The sequence below is a fragment of the Mauremys mutica genome, chromosome 2 (genome assembly GCF_020497125.1).
Source record: "Mauremys mutica isolate MM-2020 ecotype Southern chromosome 2, ASM2049712v1, whole genome shotgun sequence".
In the NCBI taxonomy this organism is placed as follows: Eukaryota; Metazoa; Chordata; order Testudines; family Geoemydidae; genus Mauremys; species Mauremys mutica.
The window spans coordinates 34,192,942-34,220,803 of NC_059073.1; the positions used below are offsets into that span (position 1 = coordinate 34,192,942).

Here is a 27,862-nt window from a genome sequence, read left to right on the forward strand (position 1 = left end):
AGGCTCCGTAGCGTCCGTTTGCCGCTTTGATTTTTTGGTAGCCTTGTTTGGGGTCCTTGGTTTTCACACGGCGATGCGTTGCATGACGGCTGTATCCTCTGTCTGGATCATGGCTTTGGAGACCTTCTCGTAGGTCTTTGCATTCCGTTTGTTGGAGCGCAGCTCCGAAAGCACAGACTCCTCGCCCCACACACCGATCAGATCCAAGAGTTCCCGGTCAGTCTATGCCGGGTCCCTCTTTCTATTCAGAGATTACATGAACTCCTCTGCTGGAGAGCTCTGCATTGCTGCCGGTGCTGCTGAGCTCGCCCCGATGTCCAACCACGAAATGAGATTCTAACTGTCCAGAAAGGAAAAGGAATTCAAATTTTCCCGGGTCGTTTCCTGTGTGGCTGCTCAGAGCATCGAAGCTCGGACTGCTGTCCAGAGCATCAACAGAGTGGTGCACTGTGGGATAGCTCCCGGAGCTACTAAGTTCGATTTGCATCCACACCTAGCCTAATTCGAGCTAGCCATGTCGAATTTAGCGTTACTCCACCTGTCGGGGTGGAGTACCAAATTCAAACTAAAGAGCCCTCTAGTTCGAATTAAATGGCTTCCTGGTGTGGACGGTTGAGCGGTTAGTTCGAATTAACGCTGCTAAATTCGATTTAAAGTCCTAGTGTAGACCAGGCCATAGCCAAAAGTAATATTTGTAGAGCACTTTGGAAATCTTTTTGGATAAAGGCCCCTGTACATGTAAGGTTATTAAGTTACTTGACACATTAACTAATTTTGTTGTTTCAAATTATTACATGTGCATTACAGTATGACATGAAGTTAATAGTCTCTTGCTAACAACTGGAAGCAGACTCCATTTGAGATAAGTCTCTGCAGACTGACTTACTTTGGATATTTAAATAAACTACTTTTTTTAATTGTGATAGTCCTTTGAGCAACAAGAACACATGTTTTCTCCATATTTATATCTTTGAGATCCCCACCCATTCATTCTGGAGAAACATTATTTTGTCCTCATTACAATTGCCTTCTTCATGCAGGCAGATTGCCTATTTTGTGGCTGTCAGGGCCAGTACATAGCTGAGTCCACAATACCATGTTCCTCTAGTAAGGTTGTAACCCTTGTCCTGAGAAATCAAGTACATCAGCTCTTGTGACGTGCCAGATCTCCACTGTGTGAGAGGCAGTAGCTGAGGTGGTACTTGGTTCTTGGTTTCCTGTGCCATAGAAAGTACTTTCAAGCTCCTTTCACCAACTACACCACACCTTTCTTGATGAAATGAGATTGAAATCTCTTCCTAACTGGCAGGAGAAAATATTCTTGAAATGGAGAGAGATAGCTGAGCTCTATTCCCTTCCCTCTGGCTGTGGGGATTGAGGCAATGCTTGTTTAGCTCTGCTTTCCCTGTCTCTCTCTCGGTGTGAGGTAGGTCCACTTCATACACCCTGTCTGTGCAAGAGTTTCTGGTGATTCTCTCGCACAGGGAGATATGGCCCCATCCCAAGAAATTTATAATCTAATTGAACACAATATACAGAGGGTAATGAAGAAACAATAAGAGGGAAGTGGGAGGAAGTATGAGAGTAACCAGAATAAATCCATGTGATTACATACATAATCTACTTATATGTACAACTTGATGGTTCCCAGCCATTTGAAAGGATATTTTTAATTAAATATATAAATAACATTATTCCTCTCTCCCAACAATTCACACTGGTTTTATGAAGATAATATCTGTATGGGATTTACACAGAAGAGTAGCAGAACAGTGGTTGCTTATGGGGAGCAACAAATAATCCACCCGTAACACCATCTTAATTTACAGATATGCTGTGCTGAGCTAATCTTATGTAATTATATATATGTATCATACTGCCACTTGATTGGGCGTTTGTCCGTTGTGTTTTTTTCATTATATGCCCAGGGAATCCATTATTCCAGCAGTAACACTCATGCAAATATTTAGATAATTCCAGAAATCTCAGTGTGGGATAGTCGTTAGATTGTGCTCTTGGGACTTCCCTAGCCTGTTCCCAGGCTGTTGTCCAACAATTTTTTTGTTGCTCTGACATTATCAGTTTCTCTCTACTTCCTACATTTGAAAAAGTCAAATGCAACATGGGATCAGTTTCTGGAGCATAAGACACTAGCATATTGTAGTAAACCATTTGTGGCTCTTGTCTAATAAAAATGTAAGTTTTAAGAATCCATTCATAATTTATATTCCGTATCAGAGGAGTAGCCGTGTTAGTCTGGATCTGTAAAAGCAGCAAAGAGTCCTGTGGCACATTATAGACTAACAGACGTATTAGAGCATGAGCTTTCGTGGGTGAATACCCACTTCGTCGGATGCATGCATAATTTATATTGTCTGCCTAGTGAACCACTCTTAATCCTCCAGTGCATTGTTGCTGCATTGTGATAAACCTGTGACTGAAAGTTTTGTATATTTAGAAATGTTACTTATTCATATCAGTTTATAATATATTGATTGTGCACTATGTCTGATTCAAACAAGTGTTATTATAGAAGAATTTCTAAACCAGTTTGAAAAAGGAAACCAATACTCCTCATTCAAAAGACATTGGACAACACACAGATGAATGCGTGTGTTAGCATTTAAAATTTGCACTGAGTCTCTCAAGAAGGATGAGGAGAAACTGGCAATAAGTACTATGGCATTAATCTACATTGGCCTTCCTGGCAAAGCGTCACGACACTTTTCATCTCAGGATTCATGAATCTTATTTTGATTTTCTCAGTAATAAAAAACAGTAGGAAATGTGTTGCAGAGAACAGTTCTGACTGGAGAATGTTCTACAAGACATCTGATAAGTCCTATCTCTAAATCCTGCAAGTCACATGAAATCTTATTAAGAACATTGGCAGGTTTTTTGTTCTTCTGAGTTCTGTGTCCTCTCACTTGTCCAATTTTAATGGGAACATTCCTATGAAAAATTGTTTACTAGTGTAAATAAGGCATTTGCAGTCAGGCCCTAAGTTTGGAACTCATGATAAATTTATAGAGACGTGATAAAAAAAGAGGAATCAGGGATTTACTGAATTAAATATAGCTGAATAAAAATATAGCTGAATTAAAAATGCCTTTTAAGCAACATACAGTATTTGCCTGTTAAAGTTGCACAAAGCTACCTTCAATTTTAAGTGTCTAAATATTGATAATTGTAGACTGGCACATAGGTCTAGTGGGAGTGCTCTTCATTTCCGCTCAGAAAATCAAGACCCACGGTCTTGCTTTCAAAGTGTCATGGACATCTTCAGTCCAGCGTAGGAGGGAGATTCCTTTTGGAGCTAAACACTTAGTACCGGAAATAGCTAAAATAATCTTTGTTGAACAATATGAAGCACAGGTGCCCGCTTCTGTCCCCAAAGGTCAGCTGTGCTTCCTCGGTAGTTATTTCTTCAGCTAGGGAAGGAAATTTCTTCCCTTCATTGGGTGGAAAGATTGTAACTATAGTTGTGTCAATAGATCATGATGATGTTAAGGACATTTTGGACATTGTAGTGACCAATGGTCCAATAACAATCATTTAGAATTGAGCCTTGTCATTCATCAACTTTTTTTTCTTTAAATAGGTGTGGACTGCATCACACCAGAATCAATTAATCTGTAATGGCAGTGTGCGCTTGCCCTAGTCCTGCTCTGTCTCTGATACCTATGTGCTGCTAGTTCAATCCTATGCAGGTCATATGAATGAGTGAAAGGCTTAATGAGCCTTAGCTATTTTAAAATGTCATTCAACTTGCCATTACACTGAGTAAATGTTACACTTACTGTGCAGTGTTGTTATGATCTGTTCTACTTTTACGGGTGTTGTCAAGTAACAAGTGATTTTAATGAGGTGGTAATAAACTATCCAAAGTGTAACTGGTAAAGTTCATGGTGGTTGATTTGTGAACTGTATGGGGGAAAGTGTTTCCTATTTTGATGGGGATTTATCTACGGGGGTTTAGGATTGTGTTTTACCTCCACATGAGTGAATACCAGTCTAGAGTCAAGTCACCTCTGTATTGACTGTGGATGCTCAGAGGCTGTGCCCCATCAACTAGCTCTGTAACATTACGGAAAGGGCAGAACAACATTTCCATGAGCTGGAGGACGAGGAAGGGACAGTTTCCCTAAAGTGTTGGTTTCTCCAGTCCTTGTTATAACAGTCATGAAGAGGGTAGACAGGAGACTGGGTTATTAACATTTAACAGTCTTGCTGATTCCATCTGGTGCCTCATCATTGGGAACACAGGACAATGGATGCCTGGACTCTACTGTTTGGTCCAGGCAGTTCAAAGCAAGGGTAGTGGCTAATAAGTTCATCACTATCCAAGAGTGAATCATCGAAAAGGTCCCTAATTTAGTTTATATTGTGGAGACCTGGCTGGATAATTGCGATAATCCTTTGTCAGCTTCCTTTGCTTAACATGATAAGACAGAAGTAGTAACATCTGACTCCAGAACGTAGGTGCCCCACTCCAAAAACAGAATAGTTTGTATGTATCCAGATTGTCTGTAAATCCTAGGAGAGGATTATATTAGGAACTGTTGTGATACATAGATTGCCATGAAGAACCTTACATTTCTCATGGTCATAAAGCTGTAGGTTTGTTTTCCGAGTGGGGCGGGAAAAGAAGCTGTTTTATTAATGGCTTTATCTGACAACATTTGTATCTTGCATTTAGGTTGCTTTTGTTTGTTCTCAGTTTGTTGCACATTTCTGCAAACAATGGAAAAAATAATAGAACTGTGTCTGCTTTTCAGACTCAAAGACACAGAATGTCCTAGTTTGAATAGATGCTTTGTAATGGGAATGCTTCCATTGTTCTTTACTAATAGCAAGTTGTGCTTTCACTATCATGTTGAAATGCATTTTAAAATCCTGCCAGTGCTCATTAGGAAATGTATAACTATATTCTAAAAGCAGGGTCATTCTGTTTTATTGTGAAATTAACATATCTAAAAAGCTGTACTTGGGGTGTAGCCTTGCTGTTTCCCCCCCAATTTGATCCATAAAATAAATTGTTGTGCTTGATTTTATTTGCAGATTCATAGGGGCTGGGGTGTGAAGGGGCAGGGAGACTGATTATAAAATACATCCCTTTCTGTTGTCATTTATTTTACAGTACTTAGTAACCTCTTTTAATGTTTCTGCATTTCAAGAGCACTGTCATCTGAAGGAGGTATAATTGTGAACAATGGTATTTGGTCATAAATCTGGGCTTTGGTTTGGGTATGCACTGTGGCTCCTATCCTGCAAACACTTGTGCATAAGCTTAACTTTACTTATGTACAAAAGTTTGGAGGATCAGTGCCTAATTCCTGGGAGCAGTCAAGAAAGTTAAATATTGGATGGTAGAAAGAGACCCTCTAAGAACATTAAAATATATCACTGGCACGCAAAACCTTAAGTCAGAGTGAATGAATGAAGATTCGCCACACCATTTCTGAAAGGTTGCCGACCCCTGATCTAGAGGCTAAACCTTGATTTGGTGTGGGGACAATGTTGTGGTGAAAGAGAACAAAGAGGCAGCACCTCAGAGGTTCCCCACTACCCAGTGAAATCCTTAAGAGCTGAAATCACTAAGAGTTGGGCTAAGTAGTGGACCCTCAAAATGTGGCAGTGAGTGGCAAGCAGCAGTGGTAAAGGTGGCAGAAATAACAGCAGTGGCAGAGTACAGAGGCTGGGGGCAGCAGAGAGAACATCAGCAACAGAACATGAGCCAGCTGCAGAGGTTGCAGCAGTAGCAGAGACATTGCTTGACGCACTGTCCCCTCCCCTTTCACATGTGGAAGGTGAACCTACAAGAATGCACCTTTGAACTCTGGGTCCTTGCTGACCAAGGAGACCCAACCATGAGTGAGGTGCAGCGGAGGGAAAAGGGAAGTGGCATGTTAAAGGGCCATTAATTTGTTGGACTTTGACATCGCAAAGTGACAGACTGAGACAAATGTCATTGCCATGTATTGTGTGTTTCTTATGGTTGCATGCTTTCAAATTGTGGTTGTGGTATTTTCCCAGATTAATGAATTGTTCCCTTTCCATACAAGTTTTCTCCTGGTATACACAGACTCAGTGCTTGCAAGTTGGGAAGTATTGCCTCTAGGAGGCACCCATAATGGCGTTTAGTTTTCCCAGATTACTGGGTGGGGACTCGAGCTGGTTCTGTTTTATATCGCTGAGAGGAACCCTTAGATACTGAACCCAGGTCTTGTTGCTGCTGACTCCACCTGGCAGATGGGTGTACAAGTGTTTTGCTGATGTGGTTGTTTGTATTCACAAGTGGTGGTGTAATGATTAGGGGAGTCTGAGAGTAATAGAGGTGAGTGAATTCCAGGTTCACTGAGTCAAAGCCAGCTGTGTTATGTTTATCTTGAGCACCAGATTTCTTACTGTACTCAGTGTTTAGAAGAGAACAATATGTATACTGGTCAACTGATCATGATTTTGGGGGGCTTCCTACCTGCTTTTTAGAATGTCTGCTTTGCAGTAAAAAGAGAGAGAGCTCCAACATATGCCATGTGTCTTAAAATGATTATGTGCTTTGCTTGTTTAAAGTGTGTTCCCCCCAATTGTGGACATAACAGAGACATCGGAAATAGTCCTAAGTAGAAACATAATGTCATCCAAAGTTTGTTCCCCCTAGAATTTTCTCTTGTTGTTCTCTCCAATTTGTGTGTGGACATAGAGCTGTGCAAATAACTGATTATTCAATTGTTTACACAAAACTGGAACAGCTTTAAGAGAGAGATTGGGGCAGACCCACCCCAGAATAGCCAATTTCCTAGTAGTTAGAACATTCTGCTGACGGGAAGGAGATTTAAGTTTAAGGCCTGATCCACAGTGGAGATTCAAACCTGGATCTCCTATATCTCAGGTGAGTGCCCTAACCACTGGACTATTGCGTCTAGGTGGCACTATTTTACCAATTCACTAAATGTTTCGGTTGACTCCAAACTGCATTCTTTGGTGAAAAAATATTTTAGCCAAAAACGTTTGCCTAGCTGTAGCACGGGCTTCAAAACCAGATGCAGAATGATAAAGTTTGTCAGGTCCTGTCTACCACATTGTCTAGCTAACAAATACATTGTAAAACAAATATTTTGTGACATTGCTCTTTTTTGCTTGTTTCCTTTCCTCTCATTTTGGCCCTTCTCAAAATGGACGATGTCCATTCATAAAGCCAGCTTGGTGCTTTCAGTTAATGCTGCATGCAAAGAGCCCTGCTACACATTTTACTGATAGGCTCGATTTTACTTTCACGTCTGTTGCTATGGAGCTGTGTAGATTTGCTTACTTGACCTGCTAATGCAATGAGTTATTAAAGGCTCCGTCTCCATGGATACACCAGTATGAAACTATATTCAACAGAGAAATTAAGATACACATCTCTCTTCAAAAGTAAAAGATGCAGTGCTTTGGTATAAGGCTGTACTCTTGACTGTTCCCCAAGCTTGTAAATATGAGGATAGATAACATCACAGTAAAGGATTAGAATAATTGAATCATAGAATATTAGGGTTGGAAGAGACCTCAGGAGGTCATCTAGTCCAATCCCCTGCTCAAAGCAGGACCAACACCAACTAAATCAATTCTATGTGTACCTCTTTATGTGCAAGGAGTTGGTGCTGTATCATAGAATCATAGACTATCAGGGTTGGAAGGGATCTCAGGAGGTCATCTAGTCCAACCTCCTGCTCAAAGCCGGACCAACCGAACTAAATCATAACTGTTCACACACTGAGAGAAGCACAGACAGCAGGAAGTCATTGGACTTAAAGCCCAGATTGTGACTGGCTCAAGTGGCTGCTGAGCGGTGAAGAACTTTACCCTCTCCATCTCACTTGTGCTGCTGCTGCTCTGGTGCTAACAGCAGCTTCTGCAGGCCCAGGATGCTGAGAAGGCAGCAGGGGGATATGTGGTCAAGACCTTGCCCCCTTCACACTGACTGGCAGAATAGAGCTGACACAGTGGAGGCAGCAATCTGCTCCAACACAATGAATGGAGCAGACTGCACTCTCCACCATGTGTAAAGAGTGGCACCATGACAGAGTGTGCCTCTTTGAGGCAGGCTTTCTCCAGTGCTCCTCCTAGAGCAGTGCCACTCTACCATGCCCTGACTTTGGGCCGGGCCTTCAAATCACCACAAGCGTTTTCCCCTTTTAATAATCTCAGATGTATTTCTCACATAGGCAAAGAAATGACTTTTCCTGGCTGGCTACACGTGACAGTGACACTGTGCCAGCCATTAAGGCATTAGGTTTGCGAGAATGTTTGCTTTTTTAACAAAGAGACTAGGTGGTCTTCCAGTGTGGTCTTCAGGACATTCCACTTTATTTAACCTCGTCAGCACAACTGTGGTGCATCCACCGCCTGGAACAGCCATCAGACAGTTACAAGATGCAGTACCAGTTACAAGATGCAGTAACGTTTTAATTCCCAGCCTGCTAGTCCAATAAAGCATTAGCACTGCTCAGTTTTCAGACCTGACCATTCAAAGAGATTTTTGGCTAATATGAAACACAAGCAGAGAGGACTGTAACAGAGCTAACAATGACTATTAAGGGGTCTTCTCCATTTGATTGCTAAGTAATTTAGCAGATTATCTCCCCAGTGTAAGTACACAAATCAAACTAATCCCACAACTGTTGCCATATTTCAAACTATGAGTGAATAGTCCTTTTAAATCCTCTGACAGAAAAATCTGTACATTTAAAAATTAGTTTTTCCAGAGTAGTTGAGTTGCTATTCACGTCCATAGTTAGTTCACATCGAGTTTCACTTTTATGTTCATGGCTGCCAACTCAGCCATAAATCCAATTGTATCAAGATAAAACTGAAATTTAAACCTATTTTTGTTTTTTTACTTCCTGTCAGTAATAATTACGCTGCTAAAAAGGGCCTGGTTTTCAGAGGTGCTGAGTACCTGCTGTTGTTCACCTCAGTTGAAATTGTGGGTGCTCAGCACTTCTCCAAATTAGGCCCTCAATATTTTTTCCTTAGTCTAGGTACTATCAGATTATTAATAACTGAAGATAACACAGAACTGATTATTTGAGGCTGGAAGGTGTTCAGTGCTTCTGCTAATTGTATTTTATGGTAGTGTTAAAAAAGAAAATAGATTTCTCTCCTGTTGTGTGGATGACATATGCATACAGCTCCAATTAGCCCTAATTTGAATGAAGCATGTAGAGTAAAAAATTTAGTCACTTAGGCTCAGATTAGTAAAGGTATTTTGGCATTGCTCTGCTCCACTTAGCATTACAAGGTCTATGGCCCAGATCCTTAAAGTTACTTAGGTGTCTATCTGCCTTTTTAGGCACTATTGTATTAAGTTAGATGGAATATATGGGCCAAGGCTGTTAACAGAACCCAGTCACTGTTCAACATTAAACAATGTTAAACAATGTCTAGTGTTTTGTATACAGAGGCCACTGCCTGCTTAATGCCATGGCAAACACACCATTTAAAATCCTTTTAACCTGATATTAAAAAAAAAGGAAAGAAGGAAAAACAGTTCAAGCATTTGCAATGTAAAGTGTTAAATAAGGCTTTCAATGTAACAGCATTCCTTGTTCCTTTACCTTTAGCTGGGGAGAGTTTTAGAAGGAAAAGGTCACATGGTGTTAAAGATGATAATAACTGATAACTGGATAAAAGAGAAGTTAGTTGAGATGGGTGGGAGCTTTTTTTTGCTGCTGCTGCTGTTAAAGACCAAACTTTTTCAATCTTACGTGTGTTTGGGATTCAGCTATAGCTGGTAAGGGTAGCAGTGTTATCTGGATCCCTCTCTCTGGCCTGGTCCGGTTAAGACATCTCTCAGGATCGGGATAATGAATGCCCAGGGTCCCAAGAAACAGTGGGGCTGGCAGCCATGATGGTGAAGCTCACAGCAGTCGCCTCCATCTGTTCTTGCCTAGTGTCCCCCCCCCAAGTCTTTCTGTAAGGTCCCACAAAGTGAATGATAGGAGGAATAGCCCAGACCCTCATTATTTAGTCCACCAATTAGGCCTAATATCTGACACACCAATCTTGGTTCATTAATTTCCAGTTCCATATCTTCTGTTTTTATACCAAACATGATTTTCACATAGGCCTTGAACCATGTCAGTAGGCCCTTTTGTTTAGACTAACAGTTTTTTGTCCCCTTTCCGTACCTTTTGCCATCAATATATGTTGTTATAGGTTAATGTATTTTCATATAAACTTTATATTCTTTTATAACTGAGCTTACAATTAGGATAAATTTGTTGGTCCAATTATCGTAACAGCACCCAAGTCCACCATTTAAGTGCCACTGACATTTTCATTGCTGCCACCAAACCCTGTAGGTGCCCAAGTCGCTTAGGTGCCTAAGACCCCACTGGGATTTGTAAAGCTGTGTAAGCACCAATGCCATCCCAGAGCTCACGAGTAGCTTGAAGTCCTGCCTCAAACTGAAGTCCCAGGGACTCCAAAGCGAGATGTTAAACTAGGTGGAGGAATGCCTGTCTTGCCAGAAAGGCCCAGTCCTGTAGGCATGCTCAGAGTACATGCGGGGCTGGCTCTACTGTTTTTGCCCACCCAAGCAGCGCGCCGAATTGCCGCCGCTGACATGCGTTTCTGCAGCAGTGGCAATTCGGTGGCAGCTTCGGTCTTCAGCTGGAAGACAGAAGCTGCGCTGCTGCGGACAGCTGAACATAGAAGCTGCCGCCGAATTGCCGCCGCCGCGGAAACGTGTGTGCCGCCCTAACGGCACACGGACTGCCCCTGCCATCCACGGCGGCAATTTGGTGCGCTGCTTGGGGGCAAAAACACATGGACTGCCGCCCCTTGCAGATTGCCATCCCAAGCACCTGCTTGGAATGCTGGTGCCTGGAGCCGGCCCTGAGTACACCTAACACCTGCTGCCTATTAGCCCCTGTATCAGGAGAGCAGCAGAATGCCTGCATAAAACACAGCCAGGGCCATAGGGAAATGTAAGGTGAGTGTGAGCAGGTGACAGAAAGACAAATTTGTCTGCTAGGGCATGGTTTCTTAAACCGCTAGCTGTTAGGTGCTTAATTCCAGGAAGAGGGTTCACCGGTTAGGGTCCTGAGCAGAAGGAGGCTCCTATATCTCTGGCCCATCAGCCAGTGCACCAGGGCAGCCATTTTGCTACCTAAATCCCTTGCTTCTCAGCCCTCTCCTTGGCATTTCACTCCTCGCTAGCTTAGATGGTTTCCTGTTCAGCTGGCTGACTACTTAAAATTCCATACTTAGGTGCCTAAGTCTCCCTGTTAATTATATGGGGAGCCCTGATGCCTAGCTCAGAGCTGAAAATTTCACTGGGCAGCAGGCCTCCTAGGGGTCAGGCATTGTGATGCTGAGTACCTTATGCATATGCATAAGTACCTTAAAGGATCTGGGCTGAAGTGACTTTTTAGGCAGCTAAGTACCAAATGACTTGGCACATAAGTCAGTTAAGCCTTGCAAAGCTGCGTGGAGTAACACCTAAATACCTTGGAAAATCTGGGCTGTGGGAACTTAAGGTAAAATATTCAAAAGTGCCTAAGTGATTTAGGAGCCTATGTCCCATTGAAAGTCAATGGCATTTAGGCTTGTATGTCACTTAGACACTTTCCTTCTGACATGGCCATTTTTATATTGTAGTCTCTTACTGTAAACGTTTATTTACCAAAAAGAAAGATTACAAAATACTTTAACTATTCATGTACACAATATTAACCACCAGACTGACACTTTTTCTCCACAGTTGACTGTTTAAAGCAATATTGAATGGTTTTCAGTATATAAGAGTTAAGAACCACCTTGTGCATCCAGCAGCAGAATTTTACCCAAAACTGTTTTCTTTGCAAAACTAGAGGTCACTGCTATTTTTTTGCTTTACTAAATAAATGCTACTTTTGAAAACACTTTGGGTAAAAATGTCCAAAGCACCTAAGCAACTAAGTCCTATTGGAAGTCAAAGATTAAAGTATTCTTTTACTTCTGGTTTTAGATACTTAAACTTTGATCACATTTTCTACATCAACACTAGGCAGCTTGCAACAGCAATTATAGGATAGCTAGCTTCATCTTTGTTCAAGAAATATTTTTTTCAAACATGCAATATGAAATAACAAGCTTAAAACGTTTTGTATTTCTGCATAAAAGTCTGCAGAGTCTATTTTACTAGATATGGCCCGGATAAGTAAAAGTTTAATTCTGCATAAAAGGTTTTCACTAGTTCCAACCAACCAGTGAATACTATGTTACACAATAGCATTAAACAAGAAGAATAAAACTGTCCTGGATCAGAATGGAACTGTTAATGTTATTAAGCTGCCATTGAGACAGTGATGGCCAAATCATAGTTTTTAGGCTCCCTCCACTTCCAAAAAAAGATTTCAGCTGTGTTTCAATATACGGTAGATACAATGCCTTGCACACAATATGGTATTTTTAAGATAATCATTGTGTGATTCAAGTTTTGGAAAAAAATTGGGGCAGGCGGAGGATGGGAAAAGCTGTATTTTCTTGGGCAAAAATACTACTTTAATGGACAGCAAGGGCTCTTTTTTCTACACCAATCCAATATGACATCTGAGCCAAAAAAAATGAAACTGGTGCCATACGCACTGCACACAGCGTGCATTTATTTTAAAATATGTTAAAGGTCGACCGAGAATGTGCTTTGCAGATTGTATATTTACTTAATTGACGCTTTTGCCACTACTTTTCCTGGCTGTTTTCTGCTGTCTTCAGTCTGTTTTGCCTTCATAAGAGAAATACTGTGCATATGAAAGAGGTCATAATGAATCCTCCTTCAGGAGAATTTATTTTCATAATTGTGCTGTGCTTTTAAACTAGTCTCTGTCTGTTCAGCAAATGTTTGCAATAGCTTGCTGAATCCCTAATTCCATTAAAAGAATTCTGGGACTGGTCCAGCAAGATTTTCCCACTTTAGTCCCACTCAACTCAGCTTTCATTTTAAGTTATTGCTCATGCAATACCACCCATAACAATCTGAATTTTTCATTAATTTGTTGTTACTTTTCTGCTATCATGTCCTCTGTTGCCGTTTTCTTTTTAGCTTAGAATGTACAAATTAAATTCCTTTAATCTCTCTTCATAAACCATGCTGTCTAATCTTGTTATTATTGTTGTCTTTTGGTTTTCTTCCAGTTTATTGATGCCTTTTCAACAAGGATGCTGAGTTTGTATTGTATTCCGAGTGATGCTTAATCAAGAATTGATTAATGACTTCCTTATTTTTCTTACATGCAGTAGGTCCTATATATGTAACATTTCGAACACTAATTCTCAGAGTACCTTTTTGAGTATATGTATTTGGGGAAACTTGAGGTAAAAAGGTTAAATTGTTGTCAGGGTCAGGATTAGAACACTGATTTTCCTAACTCATGCCATCAAAAGGTGGATAGAAAGCTGGCTAGATCATCGGGCTCAACGGGTAGTGATCAATGGCTCCATGTCTAGTTGGCAGCCGGTATCAAGCAGAGTGCCACAAGGGTCGGTCCTGGGGCTGGTTTTGTTCAATATCTTCATTAAAGATCTCGAGGATGGCGTGGATTGCACCCTCAGCAAGTTTGCAGATGACACTAAACTGGGAGGAGTGGTAGATATGCTGGGGGGTAGGGATAGGATACAGAGGGACCTAGGGACCTAGACAAATTAGAGGATTGGGCCAAAAGAAATCTGATGAGGTTCAACAAGGACAAATGCATAGTCCTACATTTAGGACAGAAGAATCCCATGCATTGCTACAGACTAGGGACTGAGTGACTAGGCAGCAGTTCTGCAGAAAAGGACCTAGGGGTTACAGTGGACGAGAAGCTGGATATGAGTCAGCAGTGTGCCCTTGTTGCCAAGAAGGCTAGCGGCATTTTGGGCTGTATAAGTAGGAGCATTGCCAGCAGATCAAGGGACGTGATCATTCCCCTCTATTCAACATTGGTGAGGCTCATCTGGAGTACTGTGTCCAGTTTTGGGCCCCACACTACAAGAAGGATGTGGAAAAATTGGAAGAGTCCAGCGGAGGGCAACGAAAATGATTAGGGGGCTGGAGCACATGATTTATGAGGAGAGTCTGAGGGAACTGGGATTATTTAGTCTGCAGAAGAGAAGAATGAGAGGGGATTTGATAGCAATCTTCAACTACCTGAATAGGGGTTCCAAAGAGGATGGATCTAGACTGTTCTCAGTGGTACCTGATGACAGAACAAGGAGTAATGGTCTCAAGTTGCAGTGGGGGAGGTTTAGGTTGGATATTAGGAAAAACTTTTTCACTAGGAGGGGGGAAGCACTGGAATGGGTTACCTAGGGAGGTGGTGGAATTTCCTTCCTTAGAGGTTTTTAAGGTCAGGCTTGACAAAGCCCTGGCTGGGATGATTTAGTTGGGGATTGGTCCTGCTTTGAGCAGGGGGTTGGACTTGGATGACCTCCTGAGGTCCCTTCCAATTCTAATATTCTGATTCTGTGAAAACCCTTGGAACAAGCATTACACCATTAGTTGATTAATGTGTTTCTTCTGTATTCCCTGCTCCCATCCCAAATCCCGCTCCATGTTACTTTCCAGTCAGTGTTGTCCAGCTTTGTTCTTTCAGCTGTGATTTCTTTGGTCCCAGTTGTGTTGACAAACTGCCCCCAAATTTGGTTGCATCTGCAAACTTCATCGTTACAGTTTCTGTTTATTAATTATTTGTTTATTAATAATCTGTTTATTAATAATTTATTGGAATGACTAGACAGTGTTGGCCCAGTACAGATCCTTCATGGTTTCTCTCTAAATACCTAACCCTGGTTTAATGTTGCACTGTTAATAATTAAATACCCTCTGTTTATAAAAACAACAAGGAGTCTGGTGGCACTTTAAAGAGTAACAGATTTATTTGGGCATAAGCTTTTGTGGGTAAAAAACCTCACTTCTTCAGATGCATGGAGTGAAAATTACTGATGCAGGCATTATATAATGACGCATAAAGAGAAGGGAGTTACCTCGCAAGTGGAGAACCAGTCATTGGAACATGGAGACCTGATCCTGGGTATCTCACCTCCCATGGAGGTGCCCTGATCACCAGTCTAGTGAGTCATGCTCACTCTATCTCTGTCCCAGTTCCTCTTTAAGTATTTATATACAATAGAACAGGTTCAACAGGGAAGACTGAGGGAGCCCCACATCAGAATATTGCATAGCTCAGTGGTTCAAGCACTCACTTGAGAGGTGGGAGACCCCTGTTTAAATCCATGCTCCTCCTCAGGCAGAAGGAGGAATTGAACCTGGGTTTCCACATGCCAGGTGAGTTCTCTAACCACTAGGCTAAAAGTTATAAAGTGGGTGGCACTGGCACCACCACCTCTTCCTTCCATTCTGGCCAGGTTTTGAACTGAGACTCGATCCAGTAGGTGGCCTCTGAGCACACTTACCAGATTGGGCCTCCCTCACGAGTTATGTGGACAAATGCCCCCTGTTCATGGATTGCTTTGGGGCTTAGGTGGGAGATGGATGTCCAAGCATCTTGAGTGGGCCAGCAGTGCACATGCCTAGAGGCAGAAACTGAGGTGCCTAGGGAACTTCTACTGCAGACACGTAGGCACTGAGTGAGTTTAGGTATCTATTGGGTTAGGTGGCAGCTAAGTGGGAGTTTTGTAGATTGCAGTAGAACCTAAAACTGGGACTTAGGCACCTAAGTACCTTTGTGAAGCCTTACTCTCTTGCTCAGTTTACCATCTGCGAAATGAGTAGAATATCCACCTCACAGTGTTGTTATGTGAATTAGTGAAGGGTTTTAAAGCACTTTGAGATATTCAAATAAAAGTTATTAAGAAATGTCCTTAATATCACTGCCCCTGTTCAGAAGTTAAAATTGGAAAAACTTTAGGAGAGAGCCATACTTTCAGCCTATTGAGAAAAGATTAAAAAGAGAGTGGAAATTACTAAATTAAGACTCCACACCATTTACTTTTCATTTTTACGTAATCAGCATAAAAAAAAAGAGAGATTGGAAAACATTTGTATTTTTATCAAGCAAATAAGTAATATATGCAAAAATTATAAGGAAAATTGTTTTAATGCTACTGTAAATCTTGTAAACACAGATACAGGAGAACAGAGTCCATCATGTCTCACGTCTTACTTTTCACAGGTGTTTTGTAACCTATGTCTCCTAGGATATAGCATAACAAAATAGTTAAGGCTACATTTAGGCATTTTTTTAGTGCATCTTACTGTACTTGTAGTTTTGTAAGAATTTTGATTAGATTTTATTTAAAAAAAACCAACCCAAACCTTGAAGTATTTGTTTCACTTGTTATGAAGCTCTAAGACTGTTTGTTTATAGGCGTGGGACAGTTCAATTTAGTTCTTATCTTCCTCAGTTTTAGAATTCAGTCAATAAGATATTAACTCTCTAAATCTAGGAATTGAGCTTCCTGACAGTGCTTAGTGGAACTGACCAAAAAAAAAAAAGGTCCTGACTGTAAACCCTCAAGTATTAATATCCTGAAATGCACAGTCTTGGTGTCATAGTAATTATTATTTGTTAATGATACTCTATTGAGAAAAAATTAAGATGTGACAGCAGTAGTAATCCATGATGCATTGCTTTTTATCTAGAAACTGCCTTGACTTCATTAGACTGAAAAGAAGATTGTCAACTTATTGACAGCTTTGTTGTTATTGTTGTTTCAATAGGTGACATTTGAACTAATAACAAAATTGGCTTTTTTTAATGCTTTCAGTATGTGTGTTCATAGTCAGTAAATATTAGATGAGGTTATGAAAAACATCCTGCTCTTTGTCCTTGGAACTGTAGATTTATTTAGTTTAGTTGCTCCCCATATAGATTTCTCATTCCAATGTTTTTCTGTTTGCTAGAGGAAAACACGTCAAACTGAGTTAATTTTTATGTATATTTGTAATTAAAAACATCTGATTCATATTAGAGGTGATTTGTTTAAAAGCTTTCAACATAAAAAGGTTTGCATGTGTTTGTAGGTATTGTGTGTGTACTGTACATTTGCTCCTGTACACCTAAATGACATTAACCCAACATCAGCTTGTCTTCCCTTTAGTTATCAGAGCCAGGGTCAAAGATGTGTAGGAGGGGCCTCCAGAAGCCCCTTGTTAAAATTCTGTGACCAAACTGAATGGAGGGTTGCGATGACTTCCCAGTCTCAGATGGAGCTCCCTTTCTGTGTGCTGTGAAATCATCCCTGCCAGAGCGAATTGCACTAAGTGTAAGGTATCTTCCAAAATATCCAAGTACAAGTTGAGCCCCATGCTGTATTATTAGCAATATACTCAGCATATTTTTTCAGATGCCGAGTCTGAACATTACTTGTGTAAGGCACTTAAAATGTTTGTTGGCCAACTGAGGCTGCATCCCTCGTTCTCTGTGCCTATGAGAATATTTTTGTTTGTTTAAACAAGAAGATTCCCGAAATTATTTCTGCCTGGGGAGCAAATGTTCCCTTGGGAAAAATATTTTATCTGAGGCTAAGGAGGGAAATTTCATGGGGCCTTTTGCTGAACTATTGTCAGCACAGTTCAAACTGTATATAGCAGTGGAAAAAATATTTAGGGCATGTAGAATTCCAGGTGAGGGACCCTTTCAGTATATACTACATAGAATTAAAAATGATCCATTTGAAATAATGTTTGCCTGGTTTAACATCTGTTTGTGGACGCTTTACAAATCCATGAATTAAAACAACAGTTAAGAAAAACGGAAGCTCAAATCCTAGTTCTGATCGTACAGTATACTTCACACACTCAGAAGATACCAGTAATTAGGTTTCTAGTGACTACTGGTTGCAGGAAGGAATATGATTGATTAATAGCACATCGTAGTTTTACGGCATACACAGGTAGTGCTCTGTATTCAATCTGAGATATGCAAACAGAGTAGTTAATTGTCCAGATTAGTGATAACTATATACACTGGCAAGAAAGTACATTCTCTCATTGCCTGGCCTAGACACCAATAATTTTTCAGGGGGTTACCTAAAAGAAACCTTAGGCTTTGGAGAGAGGCCTCACCTCTCCCTAGCCCATGTTCCATCACCCCTACATCTTAATGACACAGTGTTCCTTTCTGGATTGAGTGAATGGATTTTTGTACAGCCCCGTGCTTGCAGAGACACTTGGAGCAGCCCAGTGCTAGATTAGGTAGAAAAGGTGCAGTGTTTGTATTTACCAGTAACATACTCTTTGTTAGCTCTCAGAATTACAGATTTAGCTATGAGATAAAAGGTTTCAAGATACATTCTACTGAAACTTTACATCCAAATCCTTCCAGCAGCATCCACTGTAATTACACTCTCTTCCCTACTTTAGCTGCTTCTAATGGTTTCACTGGACCTTTTTATACAATCAGGCCCTATCTCCTCCCTTGGGAACTTTAAATAAAGCTATCTGCAGAGACTGTTTCATTGAATTAATTATTTACTGCATTTAGTTTTGGGGCCCTTTCATTGATGCTTTATTAAGGCAGGTAAGATCAAAGAATTAAGGGCTTTGTATCTTAAAGTCAACCTGCCTTTTTTGTCAGTTTTGTTTTATCTACTGCACTGTTATATTTTATGATTGTAAGAAAAACCCAGCATCAAGGTTGATCTTTGTGATGCATTCATTATTACAGAGCCACAACATGAATGAGTTCTGTGGATTATACATATTCCCAGCTACATCTCATCTTGAAGGAGTGATAAGAATAACATATGAAAGGTAGTTAAATTGTAATAGGTCCACACTTGCGATACTGGCCTTGAAGAATCCGATCCCATAGATCAGGTGTCACAGTTCCTGCTGCAAATCTTGTTTGAACTATTCCTTCTGCATTTAATATTAATCATTTAAACAGGAAAATGAACCATAAAACAACAAACAGGAAGCATCAAGCATCAATCTGAATTTACAAAACCAAAGAGATTAAAAGTTCAAGCTCCAGCTACATCTTTAAGACCATTAATGTACCTAAGATCAGGAGTACAGACAGTATATAGCAGGGTTTCTCAAACAGGGGTCGCGTGGGCCGAGGGACTTACTGGCTGCCGCTTCCAGCAGCTCCCATTGGCCCGGGAGCAGCGATCTGCAGCCAGTGGGAGCCGCGATCGGCCAGACCTGCGGACGGGGCAGGTAAACACACCGGCCCGGCCCGCCAGGGGCTTTCCCTTCACAAGCGGTGACCCCTGTTTGAGAAACCCTGCTCTACTCTGTATGCCACATGTATAATTTCTGTATATATGTTATATGTAAATTACTTCTACCGATACATAATGTGCCTTTATTCATATTACATACACTGTTCTGTGTTTTATATATTCCAGTGCTTAGATAGTATGATGGTAGACACTATAGGAGAACCTAATATAGGTATTATGAACAGTAAGTGCTATATGCATTATATGTTCAAAGCACTGTCTTAGGTTGGTGGCATTATCTTAGTTTTACATCTTGGGAAACTGAGATGCAGAAAAGTTAAAGGTGTGACTTTTCTAAACTGCCTGTGCACAAAACTGCATGTGTAATTACCATAGCTGAATGCACAGGTTGGATAAATGCATACAATTGCCAGTTAGAGGCAATACTGACCAGAAGGTACAACTGGTGACACAATTTGTGCTGTAATTGTGATGCAACATTTTGGAAAATCAGGCCTAAGTAACTTGTCCAAAGCCACCTAGCCAGTCAGTGGTAGAGCCCAGATTAGAACACAAATTTGACTTCCAGCCCTCTAGACATTACTTCTTATAGAGTCAGTCAAGACATAAAACTATCACTGTTTGGTGTATTAAAAACAAATTTTGGAAAACTTCTTAGTAATTTGTTGGCCATAATTATACCATACTATTGCAGACCACAGTCTGTTGTAAAGCACTGTGATTCCCTGTGCACTGCTCCACATGCTGCTACTTGGGAGCCCTTTGCTAGACAGTTGGAAACCATAGCAATGGACTTTCCAGCATCCTGTGGGGTATATGTGGCACAAGTGTTGTATAAGAGCATGCTGTGCTGTCCATTGGCAGCCAGTATGTAAGCAGGTGATCAGATTCACCAGTGGCTTGGGCATGGGAAAAAATATGTTTTTGAATGAATTTCAAATGAGAAATGTGTGAGGCATGATGTATGCAGCATTTGACTTGTTTTACAGTAAAAAGGAGGTGACTGTCATCTAAAATAAAGAAACCTCAGGATAAGTCTGATGCTATGAGGACAGAAGAACATATAATACTTGAGAGATTTAAACTGCTTCCACATTTAGTGTGGCTTTTGAGGCCATTTTATGGTTTAGATCTGTGAGCCATAGGACCCAAAAATTGTTGCAACAACAAAAGTGTATCATGGACTCTTATAAACACTCCCAACGCAGTGTAGCCTGGCAAATGGGCACAGGCTTGGGAATTAGGAGAGCCTGAGTACTAATCCTAGCTCTACCATTGAGTTGCTTTGGGCCTTTGGCAAGTTACTTCACCTTTTGTTCTGTTATCACGTCTTATCAGCTGGAATACTTACCTACCTAGGTCACCGGGGTAAGTGCATATTAATGGCTGTGCTTGAACACATAGTGGTCTTACTGCTTTAGGCAAAGATGCATGGCAAGTGGAGAAAATATTTTTTTTAAAGTCTCAATGGTATGAGTGAGCTTGGGTTACACAGAGTTCTAGCCTGAATGTTGAGTCTGTCATGCTTAGAAACACCAGCAAGTTTGATACCTTTAATATAAAAGAAGCTGTAAAAGATCCTGTAAATACACATGCTCAAAGTTAAGCATGAACATAAGTGTCTGCAGAATTGAGGCCATAGAATTCTTGATCAGTGGAAACAGCCCCAAGTTTAGTACAATTCTCTTTTAGAGATCCCAGAATTGGAGCTGGTTACAGTTTCAGTATCTGCTTAGCCTTATCTACAATGCTTTGCTTGGCAGCCCTTCACCGTACCTTACTCCAAGTGAATCGGTTCAGAAGGAGGGTATTATTAAGCTTTGCTTCCTTGGAATACTCTCAATAACAAGATCCGATTATGATGTGGTCTACTTAATCATTGACTTCCCTCATCTAAGGCTGTCCCTGTCTGCATAAAAAGCCAATACTTTACTTCGCTTGAGAAAAGCCACTGACTTCCTGTTTGGGGCCGGAGCGTAGTATAGGTATGGAATATTCATAATGTGTTTACCTGCCCTAGTCTTGTTTGTAAACTTATATTTGTAATTTATATACATAGATGTTATCTCATGAATATTTAAAACAAAATGATTATATTATATAGGAATGGAATATAGGAATGTTTTGTTTATAGGAAAAACTCTATTGTTGCTTAAGGCATTATATCCCGTTTTCAGTTACTTTGCATCCCCAAGGATGGACTCAGTGGCATATGTAGGTGGATACAGTCTGTAAACACTTCAGTACAAGAAAGCAGTATTGTTTTCCCTCTCCACAATCCCCCACCTTTCCATTTTCTTTCTGTGTGGTTAAGCTGAGCAAGTTGTTGAGGCTCTAATTTGGCTTGTGGAATCTGTATTACTGGTTGTGTTTGCAGAGATGGCAGTTAGAAAAAAAACATCTTTTACATGGAAACTGAGTGTATTTGATATGGAACCAGTTAGCAGCAATAGAACTGGAGCCTCATGATGCCATTTTTCTAGAATCACTTTTTAAGAATTGGGCTGTAAATTTGTATTTTGAGGTCAACAAAATGAGTTCATAGACTTATCAGACAGAGGTGTGAGGGGCTGTGCTGTGCATATTCGAGGCAGAGCCCAGAACTCACAGCCCAGGAGTGTGAGGGTACCTTTAAGCCATTGTTGCGCCTTCCCTTCCTGGGCTGCTCCAGAGGCTAGAGAGGCACTCAGTGGGCTTGTCTGAGTCCAAGCAACAGCTGTCTCCCTAGGCTGCCTTATTGCTACATTGCTGCCTGCTGCAGCTATGTCCCTGCTGTGGCCCACCATGTCCTCTACATCAGTGGTTCTCAAACTAGGGCCACTGCTTGTGCAGGGAAAGCCCCGGGCGGGCCGGGCAAGTTTGTTTACCTGCCGCATCTGCGGGTTTGGCCAGTCGCAGCTCCCAGTGGCCGCGGTTCGCCGTCCCAGGCCAATGGGAGCTGCAGGAAGCAGTGCGGGCCGAGGGACGTCCTGGCCGCCGCTTCCAGCCACCCCCATTGGCCTGGAACGGCGAAACGCTGCCATTGGGAGCTGCGATCAGCCAGACCTGCGGATGGGGCAGGTAAACAAACCGGCCCGGCCCACCAGGGGCTTTCCCTGAACAAGCGGCGGCCCTAGTTTGAAAACCACTGCTCTAGATAACTGAAAAAACAACATGGTAATTATAAGAACACCCATGTTTTTCTAGATTACAGCTCTTTGCCGGTTAGCAAAGAGCTGATGGAAAAGCATAGTCAAGGGTCTCAAAATGTGAAACCCCCCCAAAAATCCCTCCCCAAATTCCCCTAAAACAGGTTCCCTTGTGAACTGTCATCCTCACAAGAGAGCATATTTAATCATGAAAATGGCTTGAGTTTGGTTTTGTTTTTAAATGTTTTGCTTCTGTGGTATCTCAATTGCTTTTCTGTTTGTAATGGGCTAACAAACTAGTCAGTCTATATCCTGTGGATCTGCAGCTATATAAAAAAAATGCGGCTGCTGGGATGCGCAGAATCCAGCAGGGTTAAATGTCATGGGGTAGGAAGTGCTTACCTTACTGAGCCTGGACTGTATTCTTATTTGCCATTGGCATTTAAATCTGAATGTACAGCGCTGGAGTGACGTCACTTGTGATACTAGCAGCTTGTGTAAACTAGAAAATTACATCGTGTTAGACTGTGCATGACCTAAGTCTGCTACAGCCCCAAGCAGCTGACACGAAGTTAAACAGACCTGTCCATGTCAAGTGCAGCAGCATGCTTAATATCATGTCAGCAAACATGTGTGCTGACACAATGTAATTTTCCAGTGTAGAGCACTTAGGAGCATTGGAAGATGTTCTGAGCTGCCCACTTGCTTTATGAAAGACTTAATGAGCCTGAGAACTCCAAGATTCAAAAGTAAAGGGCAGGGTTCAGGCTCAGGAAACACTAGCATTACCCACAGTGCTGGGTTCTGGAAGTGGAAGTGGCCTAGCCACACTGTGCCCCCAGCTCTCACTTGCTGGGAGGTTTTCAAGCAGCCACCACAGCTAGAGAAGTGGATGGTGCTGACTGGAGAGGGGATAATTGATTCAGCATATCCCCTAGAGAAGCCTCTGGTTTCCTTTGAGCCTAAGCCACAATTTAAAGCTGTTTTAATATAATATATGGAGATACACCTATCTCATAGAGCTGGAAGGGACCCTGGCCCCCTTCCTTCACTAGCAGGACCAAGTACTGATTTTGCCCCAGATCCCTAAGTGGCCCCCTCAAGGATTGAACTCACAACCCTGGGTTTAGCAGGCCAATGCTCAAACCACCGAGCTATCCCCCCATAGAGCAACTCCTGTAGAGGAGGGCAATGCACAACTACTTTATCCTTTCTCCTCCCCTTAAGAGCTGAATTCCCCTCCTCGGTGTAGCTGCCAAGCTGGCCGGGAAGGTTCAACATGCACACTTCCCGTTCCTCCACTGACTTGCTACATGACCTTGGATGACTCACCTCTTCCTGCTGCCATTTACCCATGTGTAACTTGTATATAGTTGATGAGGTTTTGCAGGGATTAATTAATGGTTGCAAAGTGCTTTGGGATCCAGGGATGAAAGACATTATGTACATAGTAATTTTTCTTCTGGCTGATAAGCTATTATTAAAGTAAGTTGGAAGCTTATTTCCATTCTCTCCCATGGAGTTCGCACATTGGCATCTTTTTTTCATGGCTGTTTGCAGCACTGGGTTTGGATATGACAAACCTGAAAAAATCGCCAAGTATTTTACAGGCGATAAGAGCTTCTTACCCAGTGAACTGTCATACTTCTGGGCTCAGCAAAATGGGTGCCATGTTCCCTTAAATAGCAGAGTCTGGAAAATGAAAGCTGTAAATCGTAGAAAGTTAGTAATCAGATAGTATGGCTTAATACCAAAGAAGCAGCCTAGAGCCAGGCATTGTTATTGGATTACTGTAAAATTGTTTAGAGGTGCCTTACTATTTCTCTGTGTCAGATTAAAGCCTGTATGTGGATATCAGAAACAGATGAGCTGATAAGTGGATCCCCTGCCCTCGAGATAAATAATATTTTCCTGTTTAAAGTGTGGAGAATCCAACAGCAGTTGTTTGCTTAGTATGACTATGCACTTGAAAGAATGGTCAACAGCCCCACTCAGGTAGCCGTGTTTCCATACAAATGTTTATAGCTTGCTTCTAAAGTGACTTACGCAGAATAGAAGTTGTAATGTCCGTTGTGTTCTATTGTTGTTGAAGTGTCTGTTTTGAGGGAGCTGTTGAAAGTCTGGAATATATCCACAATTTCTCCTAGAGGGTGTGTTTGAAAACACAGGCTGACTTTTAAAGTTCACATGGGACGGGCAGGGGAAGGATGGTTATGATTCATCGTCACTTTTAAAAACAGTATATCAGCCTTTGAGTTAGAATTTCCATCATGTTTTTACTCTTCCCTTTTCCTTTCCAGGAAGTGAAGCTGATTTTAGCTCTTCAAGCAGCACAGGCAGCATTTCAGCTCCTGAAGTCCATATGTCTGCTGCTGGGAGCAAAAGAGCCTCTTTTTCTCGCAAGTAAGCAAAGCAATTTATCTTATACTATGAGTGTTGCTTAGTGGAACGCCAGGCTTATCCACCAGTGTTATACCTTTTAAGATAATTTGGACTGCACTGTGTTCTCTGATAGTACTGATGGTGATTAGAATCTGTGATCTAGGAGAGAACAAATGTGATGTATTTGGAGAATATAAACTGTGATACAGTAGGATCATGTGACCAACAACAGTTCTGTTCATTCATGACATACCTTTGAGATCCTGTCAGCTACATTAAAAAAAATGTTTAACATAGAAAGAAGGGGAAACAGCTGGGTGTGTGCTTAGTTAAGAGCAACCATTCCAACCAATTGACCTTAACCTTCTGGTCACATCACTTTGTTTTCCTGCTTTGATAAATTGTCAGCTCACCACATGCCTTGCAGGGTTGATGCTTGTGTCTTTAATTCCTGTTGCTACATATCAAGTTCCACTCCTTTGTATTAATAGGTATAAAATACCTGGTCTTGAAAGGTATGTATTAAAAATGCCTTTGATGAAATATTTCTGTAAGTTGCCTCCACGTCACATGTCAGATACAAACCTAGACAAAATTTGTATCCACATCTAATCCACAGTCTGCAAACATGGTCTATGGTTATCTGCAGATTTGCAGGGCTCTAGACATATGCACATTGTGCTGTGCCTACACAATCCCTGCTGCTTACAGTCTTTTTGAGCTGTCAGGGAGGGTTGAAATTGATGAGACAAGATCCCTGCTCTTGTGGAATCATAAGACTGAAGCTGGCAGGGAGAGTGGAGGGACAGCATGATTCCCATATTTTCAAGTCACCTGAGCTCATCCATGATCATAACATACCCAATATGCAGGGATTGGTAGCATAATGCCTAACTGAAAGAGAATCTGATCTGTGTCTTGGTATCGGTATGCAAATAAACAGCAGTTTAGCTCTGTTCATGCTGTATTTAAGGAGACTAGGTAGCTGCTGCAACAGTGGGGTTTTGTGTTTAACTCAAGTGTAATAATTAAATGATTAAATCCTAAACCTACTTTATTTCTTACTAGCAGCATGACCTCTTGTTGTAGCTTTAAATATTCCACGCAAGATATCAGTCTTAATTTGCCCTGAAGTCAGTGATGAGCTGCCAAAATATTAACAACCGGTTCCCTCCTCCTCACCCCACGAGGGGGTCGTCCTCCTCCGCCCCCCGGGACTCCTGCCTCGCCCCCCGGGACTCCTGCCCCATCCAACCTCCCATGTTCCTTGACACCCCACCCCCAGGACCCCTGCCCCATCCACCCCCCTTCCCTGTCCCCTAACTGCCCCCTGCCGCCCCATCCAACCCCTCCTCTTATTCCTGATGGCCCCCCGGGACCCCTGTCCCATCCAACCACCCCTTCTCTCTGTCCCGACTGCCTCTGGAACCCCTGCCCCTGACTGCCTCCCACCGCCCCATCCAACCCCTGCTCCTTCCTGACTGCCCCCCCAGGACCCTTGCCCCCATTCAATTCCCCTGTTCCCTGCCCTCTGACCGCCCCAAGTCCTGACCCTAATCCACCCCCCGCCCTCTATCCAACACCCCCTCCCTGCCCCCCTTACCGCGCTGCCTAGAGATGGGGGCCGCGCCACCCAGAGTCGGGGCTGGGAGCCGTGGGTGCAGGGGCTGGAGTTGGGGTCAGGGTGGAGCCAGGGGCCGGCCCGGAGCCGTGCCGCCCGGCCGGAGTCGGGGCCGGCTCGGAGCCGCGCCGCCCGGCCGGAGTCAGGGTCGGGGTTGGAGCCGGGGGCCAGCCCGGAGCTGCGCCGCCTGGCCGGAGTCGGGGTCGGAACCGGGCGGCGCCTAGAGCCCTCCTCATGCCCCCCGCCTCAGCTCACCTGCAGGAAGCTGCTGCTTCCTTCTGAGCCCTCCCAGGCTTCCCGTACTAACAGCTGATTGGCGGGAAGCCCAGAGGGGGAGCCTTCAGAGGAGGAGGCAGAGGCAGAGCTGGAGCCAGGTGAGCTGGGGCCGGGGGCAGGGCAGGGAGCTGCTGGAGCTTTTAAATTTAAAAGCCCTTTACAACCGGTTCTAAAGGGTTTCTAAATTTAACAACCGGTTCCCATGAACCGGTGGGAACCGGCTCCAGCTCACCACTGCCTGAAGTCATGATAACATTCCTTCAAATGCAGCTCTTGGGATAGTCAGGGACTGTGCAGATTCTGGCTTGCAAAAAACAACCACCACCACATTAAATTTTCTTTGCTCAGGACTATTTCTAAATAGTCCTTTCCTTTCACTTTTGTTTTCAAATGTTTGCCTTTACTCTGTTTAAGAATTAAAAAAAAAAAAAAGCAGCAGTTGGACTTAATTGTGTCACATTTGATTCTGTAGCATTTCAGTGATGTCATAACGACACTCCTGCATTTTATTGTAAGCTACTTCTGAAGTCACCCAAACCACAGCACTGCCATGCTGGCTTGCAGCACCACCACGCAACCATCTGTTCCATATAAAGTGTTCATTTTCAGAAGAGAGGGGAAACCAGGCCAGACAGTTTTAAGAGGAAAGGATTTTTGCTTCATGAGTTCTGTAATATTTTCAATGATGTGTAGTATCCCTCTCATTTTCTGGCTGGATTTCTTTTTTTCCATTTCTTTGGAAATATGTTTTCACTTTTTGTTACAATTTAGAGGAACAGCTTCCATGTGGGAGAGTGATAGTGACATTTCATGAAAGTAGCTATAAGTGTTTACAGACTAAAATGTAACTTTATAAATAGTTTCCAGAATGTCACAGGTCCTTGCCAGATGCCTGGGTATTGGCCAGCATTGATTGGAGTTGCTTTCAAGCGCAAATAGTGAATAGTTCAGAATGTTTTATTGAGACTGGGGAGGGACAGGTATGAGAGTGATTTGGAGGATGCAGCTGTGTTGTCTTGAAGCTCTCCAGGTACTGAGCCTTTGGGGCTATTTCAGCATTCCCTCAGTCAGGTTCAGACCATTATCTAAGTACATCAATAGTTGGCAGTGACAGTTTGAAGTACACTATGCCGAAAGGGCAAAGGAAGAGAGCTTCAAGCAAAACTTCTTTTTACTGGCCACTGTGACCTCTCAGGCCACCTGCTAAGGATCAAGAAGTCTTGCTACAAGCCTTAATTGGCCCCCAAGGACAGGGGTCCTGCTACATGCCTGAGTGAGGAAGTCTCTTGGTAAATAC

The 27,862-nt window shown here is 42.3% G+C and overlaps 1 protein-coding gene across 4 annotated transcripts in view; it reads left to right on the forward strand.

Annotated features, from left to right (window-relative positions):
• The window catches only part of SYBU (syntabulin), a 58,263-nt gene that overhangs the window by 24,472 nt on the left and 5,929 nt on the right, over positions 1 to 27,862 (forward strand). For 3 of the 4 annotated variants that reach the window (XM_045002976.1, XM_045002977.1, XM_045002975.1), the window contains exon 4: positions 24,587 to 24,689. In XM_045002976.1, coding sequence (XP_044858911.1) covers positions 24,587 to 24,689 — 103 coding nt within the window. Of the gene's footprint in view, positions 1 to 11,412; positions 11,526 to 13,161; positions 13,263 to 24,586; positions 24,690 to 27,862 lie in introns of those variants that run through there. The other variant, XM_045002978.1, reaches the window with a different exon arrangement.